We start from the raw sequence: 13,285 nt of genomic DNA on the forward strand, positions 1-13,285 counted from the left end.
GGTCATCCAGTCATCCAACGATTCAAGCTACTTCTTCATTACATTATTAACGATATATTGTGTGTACCACCCAATAAATGACTGCTATACCAGTCCAATATTGTGATTATGAAAAAGATTTTTCTTTTCCTATTAAATTTTAGTCCCTACAGTACTGGTTATGTTTCAAATTCCATAGACACAGTTGTTCACTAAATGTGTAATTCTTAACTATACTACTCAGGAAAATATTTTTATCATTTATCATTATAATTTTTATCCGGTGAATAACGTGAATGACTCATGTGAGCTTTTCGGACTCCTGCCTCTACCTGGAAATAGGAACAATCAATAAAATGTGTATTAGGCATAACTACTAGCATCAACATGCAAAAAAACAAACCTGGCTATGTTTGTTCTCAGTGTTACACCATTGTTTAACCGTCAGGCGGGGGGGTTGTAAAATACTGATACAAGATTTTTTTTTGTTAACTCTGTTTTAATATAGATCACATAACTCTAAATAAATACTAAACAGTTAAATATGTGACTGGACTTTACACAGTTTTTACTTTCAAAGATATTGTCAATTTGTAATGATCAGCAAGTTGGCAAGTTGCATCACCTCTCAACGTAGTGGAGCACTGCCTCCAATTCACTCGGGCACAGTTTTCATACTTTTTTGTTTGGTTTCCAATTATTTTATTGGTATACAAGCATTTACATATCATTTTTGTCCAAAACAAACATAACTAGCATTCTTAATATCTACCGTACTGCTCACAAGACGTCAGATTCACAATTTGTGGACTTGCCGTATAAATTCCCTTCAGAAAGCCCTTCATATATATTATGTAAAAAAAATAATGCCTCGATGAGAATTTGATATTTCATATGGTTCAGTTTTATTGCTTAGTAGGTAAGCAATATCAAATAAAGTACGATAAAATGCAAACAAACGTTTTATAATGGTTTGCGTAATCATAATTTTGCTCCATTAGCAGTAATAGGCACCAATTGTAGCTCTAAAGACGACACCATATTCTGTCTAAAATTAAAAAGTCTTTTGAGCTACAATATTGCAGCTATTCTCAACCCGATACACATGGACAGCTGACATGCATACATTTGTCTTGTTTTACAACATTGTGAACATATTTCTTTGTCAATATTAAGTAATGCCAGATCGATATTGAATGCATATCACGGAATGATATAAGTTAACAGCAGAACAGTGTCACCTTCGCCATCCTCTTGTCGTGTCAGTGCTTCCCGGAAGTGGTGATAGTTATGTCCCTTGGTTATTTCCATAAAGGAACACTTCGCATAGTTCGAGTAATTTTATTTTATGATTTTTTTTTAAATTTTGAAAACATGTTTAGGGTTATCTTTGTTTATTAATATTTGACCAAAAAAGGTGAAAAAGTGGCTATATAGCCGAAAATTTGGAACAGAGACAGTTTAACTTAAGCTGAAAAGTTTTTTTAACTTAAGTAGAAACGTTTTTTAACTTAAGCTGAAAAGATTTTAACTTAAGCTGAAAAGTTTTTTTAACTTAAGTTGAAAAGTTTTTTTAACTTAAGTAGAAAAGTTTTTTTAACTTAAGCTGAAAAGTTTTTTCAACTTAAGCAAAACAGTTTTTTAACTAAAGCTGAAAAGTTTTTTTAACTTAAGTAGAAACGTTTTTTAACTTAAGCTGAAAAGATTTTAACTTAAGCGGAAAAGTTTTTTTTAACTTAAGTAGAAAAGTTTTTTAACTTAAGCAGAAAAGTTTTTTTTAACTTAAGTAGAAAAGTTTTTTAACTTAAACTGAAAAGTTGTTTCAACTTAAAGATGCTCCACCGCCGACAAATGGTATTTTTTTCAGTTACAAAAGTTACTTACTTTACACTATTACCACCATTGAAAAGTTTGAGCTTCTAATTTTACTTAAAGTTAAATATACGAAAAATAATTAATTGCATCCCGTAAAAATTCCGTGGCACTATATCTTATATGGAATGAAGTAATGATTGCGCATGCACCAAAGGCGAAATAAATTATTTTTTGTTATTTTTTGTGTTAATTAGGCATATATATACACTTACATGGAATGATCATGACATGGTCCCGACAAAGTGTTGTTATTTTTCTCGTCGATCCGAAATCCAACATGGCCGCCGTCCGTCGTCTTGAAAACACATTTTGAACTTCTTCTTAAGTTCTACCGGAGCGATTTGGCTGAAATTTGCATGAAATGATCCAGACATTGTCTCGACAAAGTGTTGTTATTTTTCGTGTAGATCCGAAATCTAAGATGGCCGCCACAGCCGCCCTTGTTTTTATTCTGAAACAAGAAGGCGTGTTTAAGTCTCTGTGTGTTATAGAACAATATGACAACTCAACTAGCATTGCTGAAGATTGTTTCCCCCAGGACGAACAATTCAATTTGATCTTCAGTATTGGAATCGCTGTATTTACCGTTGTGTCAGCTATCAACGGGCAACTTTACCAGGCATTTGATGTTAAACGAATACGTATTATATTTATGTAAGTATAGCCTTGTGTTATGGTCTCGTGCGTGTTGACAAATATTTTCACTGACCTAAGTCAAGGTCGCCTGTCTATAATTTACCTTTTCATCTTCATAATGTTTTTCACATATCAGTTCAATGGCATGACTTCAATGGTTCAATGACCTAACTTCAATGGTTCAATGGCTTGACTTCAATGATTTAATTGCTAGACTTCAATGGTTCAATGACTAGACTTCAATGGTTCAATGACTAGACTTCAATGATTCAATGGCTTGACTTCAATGGTTCAATGGTCTGACTTCAATGATCATATGGCTTGACTTCAATGTTTATTGTTAAAAGGGTTAGTAATTCTTAAGTACTAGTAAGAGAATGCAGTACTAGCTCTCCGTTTTGTTAGAAAACTATTTGAAATTGTAATGTTACAAATGACCTTTTGACCATACCATTGACCATTTGAAAATACAATTGACCATTTTAACATACCATTGACCATTTCAACATACCATTGACCATTTCAACATACCATTGACCATTTCAACATACCATCGACCATTTGACCATACCAATGACATTTTTAACATACCATTGACCATTTCAACTTACCACTGACCATTTCAACCATACCATTGACCATTTCAACATACCATGACCATTTCAACATACCATGGACCATTTGACCATACCATTGACCATTTGACCATTTGACCATGCCATTGACCATTTGACCATACCATTGACATTTGAACGTACCAATCAGGGATGGGTTCAATTACATAGCAATGTAATTAATTAAATTACACATTACATTTTAAAATGGCATTACCATTACCATTACCATTACATGTATTTTGCAATATAATTAATTAAATTACCATTACTTTACCAATGTAATTAATTAAATTACACATTACTTTCAGTTTTTACTAAAAGAAAAAGACTTGGCACTATTGTAAAAATAGCTATCTTTATACAATACATATCCATGTACATTTGTATACTAATTTAAGATATGCATTCATTAATAATGTACTTTAAATATCCAAATATTACATTTAAAAGAACAGTCATTGTCGGTCAATACAATCATAGAAAGTACATTTAATTTTTTACGTTACATTGATAATAATCAGACTTTCAAAATTGGTGTGATCAGAAATATTACATAGTATGGATACTAGACAGACTACATTGGTAGAAGTAACAGAAATATAAAAAAAAAGTATTAGGTAATAATTGATGTTTACATGATATATTGTAACTTTGCCACTTTTGAAATTCTATAAATATGACGGTCAATGTAATGTATTTTACCCCATATTTTTGTCTATATCTATAATAAATGTATATTAATTTTCTTAAACTAATTTGTACTGGAAACTAAATCTTTTATTAAGCCATATACCTATAGTATCACTTTGAATTTCACATTAGGTGTGATTCTATAACATTATACCTTGCTCTGCAATAGTGAAGGTAACGGACCAATGTTCATACTTCATCTGTTTGCCCCAAGGTATGATTATCTATAATTACCAGGTAGCTTGTCTACTCTAGACCCCCATGTTCTTCAAACCAAAACTTTATTTTGAACCTGATTTAATATACAATTAAGGGCATATGTGGGAAAGACATTGTTCTAAAGAACTTTTATCAAACTATATTGTAGACATGCATGTTAACTAATCATAAGAATACTAAAGCTAAAATGAAGACAAAAACATTAGGAAGAACAGAAATATGGAAAATGTAATATGACAAATCTATCTATATTCATATCCTTAAAAAACATCACATGTAATTGAAATGTAATTGAAAAGTAATTGAGCATTACATGCATTTTTGTAATGTAATTAATTAAATTACCATTACATGTAATTGAAATTTGCTTCAATTACACATTACATTCAATTACTTGAAAAATTGTAATGCATTACAATTAATTACCATTACATTTTTAATTACCCCATGCCTGGACAATACCTTTTATATGTACATACCATTGACAATCTGAACATACCATTGACCATTTGAACATACCATAGACTATTTGAACATACCATTGATCATTTGAAAATACCATTGACCATTTGACCATATCATTGACCATTTGAACATATCATTGACCATTTTAACCTTCCATTGCACATTTGAATATACCATTGTCTACCATTGGAAGAATAAGATTCCTTGTATAAAAGGAACAGGTCCATCGAACTGATCAAATAGAACTCTAATGGGTATACAATATGTTTAACAAAATAATTAAATAACAATGGTAACATGTTTTATTACAATGGTACAATATATCTGAAGAGAGATGGAATACTTTAACATTCTACAGTCATGGATCATGTATATTACGTATTTGTGGTATACAAGGATATATATTCTTAATCAATCAACTTTCTTACACAGTGCCATTGGGGTATGTGGAATCTTACTCTTCGCCTTCACATCGAAAGGTAACAAATGTTTATACATTATAAGCAGGGTTTGGGGTAATTAAAAAATGTAATTGTAATTAATTGCAATTAATTACATTTTTTAAAGTAATTGAAAGTAATTTGTAATTAAGAAATATTTCAATTACATGTAATTGTAATTAATTACATTCTAAAAATGTGTAATTAACAATTACATTTCAATTACTTTTCAATTACATATATATATTTACTAATGTCTAATACTAAAATTAATGAATGTAAGACATTTATTTGGCTATATAGAAATTTAAACAGGTTACATATGTGAGGCAGTGACCATAGTATACCCTACACTTGTACCTCTTTTTACCTGTAGTTTTCTCCTGAGGCAATATATACAGGTGTGAGTTGTGAACACATAGCCTGTGATTACAAATCACAAAGGTCTTGCTTATATAACACCTATATATACATGTTGATCACCTAATTAGCATATCTAATGAAGGCAAAAATATAGATGATAGCTCAGATTAGTCTTCAACCGCCCCTGCCAAGAAAACTTTTTCAGTTCATTCCACTACACCCTCACGAAAGAGACACAACTCTTAAATCCAATGAAGTAGACACCTACGGGTACATTGGTGAATATTGCACAGAGAGATGTTGGGACCCATTTAAGTTCCGGAAAGATAATTCTTGCAGATTTCCACATTTGTGTATTTTACCAGCTAATGTAATGTGTAATTGTAATTGTTACAGTTGCGCTGAAAGTTGTTCATTTGTCAAAGAGTTATTTCCCTTTGAACGTAAGCTCGCTTATGGTGTTTTCGCGCCTTAGAGAACTCTTCAACACTGTAAGGTAGAAAGAGTGGCAGTCATGAATGGAGAAGAACGCTGATACTTGTAAAGATAATTTGAGAAGTTTATGAGGCCATAATGTAAGTTTTATATCTATTACATGAACTATAATGTTAAAATATGTTTCGATAAATAAGATTACAGTATTGTTGTCAGAAATTAGTTGATAGAAGCCCTGGCATTTGTCGCGATAAACAATGCCATGTGGCCTAGGGTCTTTTCTGTAAGTCATTTCGCCCACAATTGTCCCTATTTACTAGTGTAGGTTTTGGGTCGAGTTGACCATACGTATGTTCAGTGTACCGAGAGTGTTTATTATATTGAACGCTGTATAGAGCTAGAAATAACGGATTTCCTGTAAGGATTGTATAGTATTTGTAGCTAGGAATTACATTAATTGAAGTGAGTTATGTTTGTATCACATTTAGTCAGATAATTAGGTAACCATAAGTAGTATAACAAAGTGTATATTGTTATCATGATTAAGGCATGTTTCTAGTCAGTCATATAACAGTTTAAGTACTTTTCAAGTACATTTCAAGTTTACTTAAGTACTTTTCAAGTACATTTCAAGTATGTTGTATTGTGATATTTTAAGTCTATAGTCGCATTGTAGATTAAGTCAAAATACTCAGACAAGGTTATTTCTGTTTGTTACAGTCTTTTACTTCGTTACGTCGGAATAAAGTTGCCACGCACTTTAAAAGAAGGGTTATGTAGTTTGTCGCCCTACTAATAGTCCCGTGCAGGTACAGTAAAAGAATTAGGCCTCGTATTCCTGCTCAACATGGCTGGCAAGTCTGAAAACAATGAAAAGCCAATGGAGCCTGATGCCGCTCGATCAAGAAGGCTGATTACCATGACTGAAAAAGCAGCCGAACAATTTAGAGACAGTGTGGAATCATATCAAAGGAGACTACACACTGCATGGTGTAAAATCCAAGCATTAGTGGATGAACGTTCGGAACGTCAGAGCCCAGAACTTTTGAAGAAAACTCACACATCTGTATGCTTAGAGTATGCTAGCTATCGTCTAGTCTCCAATGACTATGCTTCTTTCCTGGACAGTTCAAGATGTAAGGAGGGTGAAAGACTCTTTGAACAACATAATGATGAAGACAAACACCATGATCATCTAGTGAACCAATTTCTGGAAGAAATCGAGACTAAGAGGAGTCAAATATACCTTGATGATAAAAAGTCAACTTCTGGGAGGTCGTCAAGGTCCTATACAAGTTCAACTTCATCTATCAGAGCAAGGGCAAAGGCTAAGGCTGAAGCAGCCAGGGCGGCGATACCATTCACAGAGAAGAAAGCACTGCTTCTAAAACAGCAAGCAATAATAAAAGAACAAGAGGCACTCTCAACAGCTCAGACAGAGCGAAAACGTCTTGAAATTGAGGCAGAGATGCAGTTACTACATGAGCAAAGGTTATGTGCTGAGGCAGAAGCGGAAGTGGAAGCCTTGGAAACAATGGACAAGTGGGATATTGATGAACAAAGTAATCGAGTAAATGACAACATAATTCCATCAGATGTGAATTCCACTGAGCGCGTGAAGCAATACGTTGAGTCTCAACAACCTCAACCTCTTCAGCCTATGGCAAGTGGTAGTAATCCTCATCCATACTCAGAGATGGATTATCAGCAACAAGCATTAAACCCAGCAGCAGAAAACTTTGTTCCCTCTAATATAACAACTGAGATCTCCAGATTTATGCTAAGAAAGGACCTGTTATTTTCTAGACTCACAGCCTTTAACGATTCGCCAGAGAATTTTCTGCCCTGGAAAGCTGGATTCTTGAATGTTGTTAAGGAACTTGGTGTTTCTCCAATAGAGGAATTGGACTTACTGGTGAAGTGGTTAGGACCAGAGTCGGCAAAACATGCAATCAGCATCCGATCCTCCAATATAAGCAATCCTGAAAGAGGATTAAAGAAGATATGGGAGAGACTAGAGGAGCGTTATGGATCTCCAGCACTGATTGAGTCAACACTTAAAAAGAAGTTAGCTGCACTACCGAAGATAACCAAAGATTACGCCAAACTGTATGAACTTCACGACACGCTGATGGAGGTATCATCTGCCATGGAGAATGAGAAGTACGCTTCACTTCTTAGTTATTTCAACTCGTCAACTGGTGTTACACCTATCGTCCAGAAACTTCCTCATCATCTTCAAGGAAAATGGACTCACAAAGCAACAAAATACATGAACTTGCATGGTGTTGCCTACCCACCATTTTCAGTATTTTGCGCCTTTATTAAGGAAACTAGCTCTATGCTGAACAACCCGAGCTTCATATATGATGATTCTTCGCATGTCACCAAAAACGACACAAACAGGGGCACAAAATCATCAAGACTGAAATCACTGAAGACAGAAATTGAAACACCCAAGGAGGTACAGCCAAAGGACAAGATCAAACCTAAATGTCCATTTCACAACATTGAAGGTCACACTCTCAATGCTTGTCGTACATTCAAGTCGAAACCCTTAAATGTGAGAAAAAAGTTCATCAAAGACAAGGGCTTGTGTTTCAAGTGCTGCGAAAGAACTGACCACATTGCCAAAACATGTCAATCAAGTACAAAGTGTAATGCCTGTGATAGCGACAGTCACCCGTCGGCCCTGCATGTTCATGGCGGGGAGGGTCAATGGAAGACCGAAACCAGCACTACACAAGGAGATAAAGGAGGTGATGTCGTAAAATCAGCATGCTCTAAAGTCTGTGGTGAATCACACTCGCCTGGAAAATCATGTGCCAAGGTAGTACTTGTTCAAGTTCATCCAAAGGACTTTCCAGAGAAAACCTTTCATATGTATGCATTGATTGACGATCAGAGCAATCGTTCCCTTGCCAAACCAGAATTCTTCGATATGTTTCATGATCGAAACTATGCTGAAGTTCAGTATTCTTTGTCTTCCTGTGCAGGAGTAACAGAATGCTCCGGACGCAAGACAGAAAGATCTGGATTCATCATTAAGGATTTGGAAGGACTCGCATCGATTGAACTACCCAGTCTTACGGAGTGCAGGGAAATACCAGATGTCCGTGAAGAAATCCCAACACCCAACGTTGCCCGTAGCCATGCACACCTTCAAGACATTGCATCTAAGATCCCAGAACTAGACAACAAGGCGCAGATACTATTGCTAATAGGACGTGATTTACCTGAAGCACACCACGTGCTGGAGCAGAGGACTGGTAGTAGGGGATCACCGTACGCGCAACGACTCCAACTTGGCTGGGTCATTGTTGGCGAAACCTGCCTGGGGCAGGTGCATAAATCAGATGTCTTCAACGTCAAGAAAACCTTCGTATTGAAAGATGGTAGACATTCTATGTTTCCACCCTGTGAAAATCAGTTTGAATTGAAAGAAAACAGAGGTTGTGATGATGTGTTCAAAACAACGAAGCATGATAACAAGGTTGGTTTGTCAGTGGATGATAAACTATTCATGGACATCATGGACAGAGATGTAACAAAGGATCACAACGGCAACTGGGTTGCCCCTCTGCCTTTTCATGCTACTCGGCCTAAGTTGCCTAACAACAGGAATATGGCCTTAAGAAGAGCGCAGAACTTGACAGTTGGTTTAAGGAAGAATCCTATCAAAAGACAACACTTTACAACATTCATGAAACGAATGTTTGACAGCAATCATGCAGAGTTAGCTCCCCCTATGACTTCAGATGAGGAAAGTTGGTACCTTCCTATATTCGGTGTTTACCACCCAAAGAAAAAGGACCAGATACGCGTGGTCTTTGACTCTTCTGCTAGATTCAATGGCCTGTCCTTGAATGACGTTTTGATGTCTGGCCCCGATCTCACAAATAGTCTGCTAGGAGTTCTTATGAGATTCAGACGAGAACCTATTGGTATAACAGCAGACATTCAACAAATGTTCTACGAGTTTCGTGTGGAAGAAAAACATCGGAATTTCTTGCGATTTTTCTGGTTTAAAGATAACAACCCAGACCTTGAGCTCATTGAGTATCGAATGTGTGTACATGTTTTTTGGAAACAGTCCGTCACCTGCAATTGCTACATATGGCCATCGCAAGAGTGCAGAAGCAGTGGAGGAGATCTACGGAAAAGACGTGACAGAATTTGTTCGTAAGGATTTTTACGTCGATGATGGTTTGGCTTCATTTTCAAGCGCAGAAATGGCAATTGATGTGATGCGGCGTACGCAAGGCGCGCTGACTGCTGGAGGAAATTTGCGTCTACACAAGGTAGCATCGAACAGCAGAGAAGTCATGAATTCCTTCCCAAAGGAGGACTTAGCAGGAGATTTGAAAAATTTGGACATTATACAGCAGGGATTGCCCCTACAAAGGAGTCTAGGGATGACATGGGATTTGAACTCTGATAACTTCAAATTCATCATACCAGATGAGGTAGTCATGAAGAAGTTCACGAGAAGAGGAGTTCTGTCAACACTCAACAGCATATTCGATCCACTAGGCTTTATCTCTCCAGTAGTGGTTCATGGAAGGATCTTAATGAGAGATATGATCACAGAACAGACGGATTGGGACGAACCGTTAAGCCCTAAATTCAAAGAGGAGTGGGAAAACTGGTGTCAATCCTTGAGAGACTTGAAGGACTTATCAATTTCTCGAACATACTTACCAACTTCCCTATCCAGCACCTTACAGAAGGAAATACACATCTTTTCAGATGCTTCAGAAAAGGCAATTTGTGCAGTGGCCTATATCAAAGCAGTAGATGTCAACGGAGACAGCCATGTCGGATTTGTTATGGGAAAATCCAAGGTATCACCAAAACACGGCCACACAATACCTAGGTTAGAACTATGTGCAGCAGTCACTGCCGTAGAACTTGCAGAGATTATATCTGAACACTTGAGCTTACCAGTTGAGCTAATGAAGTTTTACACAGACAGTAAAGTTGTGTTAGGCTTTATCAATAACCGCGTAAGGCGCTTCTATGTGTATGTTGAGAACCGTGTCAACAGGATTTTGGCGACAACAGACGCTGAGCAATGGAATTATGTGTCAACAAAAGACAATCCAGCTGATCTTGGAACTCGACCAACTTCATCTCATCTCCTAGAGAGCAGTGCATGGATCCAAGGCCCAGAGTGTATTAGTACCAGTAAAACTGACACGGACCAAGCATTTGAGCTGCAGTTTCCCGAAAACGACTGTGAAGTGCGTCCAGAAGTTTGTTGTTTAAAACTCTCTGTTCAACAACACTACGATCTTGGTACTGAGCGGTTTCAGAGGTTTTCTGATTGGGAGAGGTTGGTACGTGCTATCGTGTTTTTGAAGAGACGCGCACAAAGACTATCAAGCCATACCGCTAGCACAGATCCGTGTACATCAGCCAACGAGGACTTACAAACTTCGGTCGAGAGACTGATAATTCTACAAGTTCAGAAGGAGATGTATGGCAAAGAGATTGACGCTTTACTAAATCATAATGAGCTACCAAATGACAGCACCGTCCTCAGTTTGAATCCATTCATAGATGAAAACAACATTCTGAGGGTTGGAGGACGCTTGAGCAATTCTGATCTCGGAGTAAAGGAGAGGAACCCAGTATTAGTCCCTGGACGTCATCATATCGCAACGTTGTTGATTCGCCATTATCACAGCAAAGTCAGCCATCAGGGACGACACCTTACAGAAGGTGCAGTACGGAATGCAGGATACTGGATAACTGGGATGAAGCGTGTAGTTGCATCGATACTACACAAATGTGTAAAATGTAGAAAACTACGGAGGAACACTGAATACCAACAGATGTCAGACTTACCTCGTGATCGGTTAGTCCCCGGACCACCATTCACTTCTGTTGGAGTTGACTGTTTTGGCCCATGGCAAGTTTCTACTCGTCGCACAAGAGGCGGAATAGCAAAGGCTAAACGATGGGCAGTCCTCTTCACTTGTTTGTCTACGAGAGCGGTTCACATTGAGGTGATAGAAGAAATGTCTTCCTCAACCTTTATCAACGCTCTAAGGCGCTTCACAGCAATTCGTGGGAAAGCAAAGATATATCGCTCAGACAGAGGTACAAATTTTGTCGGAGCTGTTGATGAACTAGGCATCAACATTGAGGGTGACAAAGTCAAGAACTTTCTGTCCAGTGAAGGTGCCTCCTGGATATTCAATGTTCCACATGCTTCCCACATGGGAGGCGTTTGGGAACGCATGATAGGCGTGACCCGGAGGATTCTTGATTCCTTGTTGATGGATGTGCCAGGTGGTGGTCTGACACATGAAGTCTTGACTACCTTTCTAGCTGAAGCATCTGCGATAATTAACTCGCGTCCACTTGTACCAGTTTCATCCGACCCAGAGAATCCATATCCGCTGAGCCCATCTGTTTTGCTCACTCAGAAAATTGATTCAGTGGTTGACATTGAGATACCTACAGATGTAAAGAATCTATACCGCGCACAATGGAAGAGAGTCCAGATATTAGCGGAAATGTTCTGGAGGCGTTGGAGGTCAGAATTCCTTCAGACCTTGCAGTGTCGTCGAAAATGGACCAAGGAACAGAGGGATCTGCATTCTGGAGATGTGATTCTGTTGCGAGACAAGGAAGTAGCTAGGAACTATTGGCCTTTAGGTGTTGTTACAACTGTTCTTCCGAGTGGAGATGGAAAGATACGCAAAGCAAATGTTCGTGTCGTAGCAGAGAACGGCAAAGTGACGACCTATGCGCGTCCAGTGAATGAGATAGTACTTCTTATTCCATACCAGGATACAGACTAGACTAGATCTACGGTTCTGCTGAATTCATAGACATAAGTAAAAGGAACAATATCGTGTATGTTTCTCTTGTTAAAGACATTTGCAAGTTTCACTTAAGTTGTTTAGTTTAAGTTTCACAATGTTTGAGATAATTGTGTCAAACTTAATTAGGATTCAGTTTGGAAATATTTAGAATAGTAGTTAAGATTATTGTAAGAGAGTGGTATTGTTATACCAGACGGGGAGTGTGTTGTTACAGTTGCGCTGAAAGTTGTTCATTTGTCAAAGAGTTATTTCCCTTTGAACGTAAGCTCGCTTATGGTGTTTTCGCGCCTTAGAGAACTCTTCAACACTGTAAGGTAGAAAGAGTGGCAGTCATGAATGGAGAAGAACGCTGATACTTGTAAAGATAATTTGAGAAGTTTATGAGGCCATAATGTAAGTTTTATATGTATTACATGAACTATAATGTTAAAATATGTTTCGATAAATAAGATTACAGTATTGTTGTCAGAAATTAGATTACAGTATTGTTGTCAGAAATTAGTTGATAGAAGCCCTGGCATTTGTCGCGATAAACAATGCCATGTGGCCTAGGGTCTTTTCTGTAAGTCATTTCGCCCACAATTGTCCCTATTTACTAGTGTAGGTTTTGGGTCGAGTTGACCATACGTATGTTCAGTGTACCGAGAGTGTTTATTATATTGAACGCTGTATAGAGCTAGAAATAACGGATTTCCTGTAAGGATTGTATAGTATTTGTAGCTAGGAATTA

The 13,285-nt window shown here is 37.2% G+C and overlaps 2 protein-coding genes across 2 annotated transcripts; both read left to right on the top strand.

The window, feature by feature from the left end:
• Positions 1–5,678: 5,678 nt before the first annotated feature.
• LOC138324263 (uncharacterized) lies at positions 5,679–9,905 on the top strand. Its single transcript, XM_069269343.1, has 2 exons — positions 5,679–5,859; positions 6,440–9,905. Exon 2 carries the CDS (start codon positions 6,567–6,569, stop codon positions 9,903–9,905), a length of 3,339 nt encoding a protein of 1,112 aa, XP_069125444.1. The 5' UTR covers positions 5,679–5,859; positions 6,440–6,566.
• A 46-nt stretch (positions 9,906–9,951) lies between these two features.
• Positions 9,952–12,531, top strand: LOC138324264 (uncharacterized). Its single transcript, XM_069269344.1, has one exon. The coding sequence runs from the start codon at positions 9,952–9,954 to the stop codon at positions 12,529–12,531; it is 2,580 nt and encodes an 859-aa protein (XP_069125445.1).
• Positions 12,532–13,285: the final 754 nt, after the last annotated feature.

This window comes from Argopecten irradians, chromosome 5 (assembly GCF_041381155.1).
Source record: "Argopecten irradians isolate NY chromosome 5, Ai_NY, whole genome shotgun sequence".
NCBI classification, from domain to species: Eukaryota; Metazoa; Mollusca; class Bivalvia; order Pectinida; family Pectinidae; genus Argopecten; species Argopecten irradians.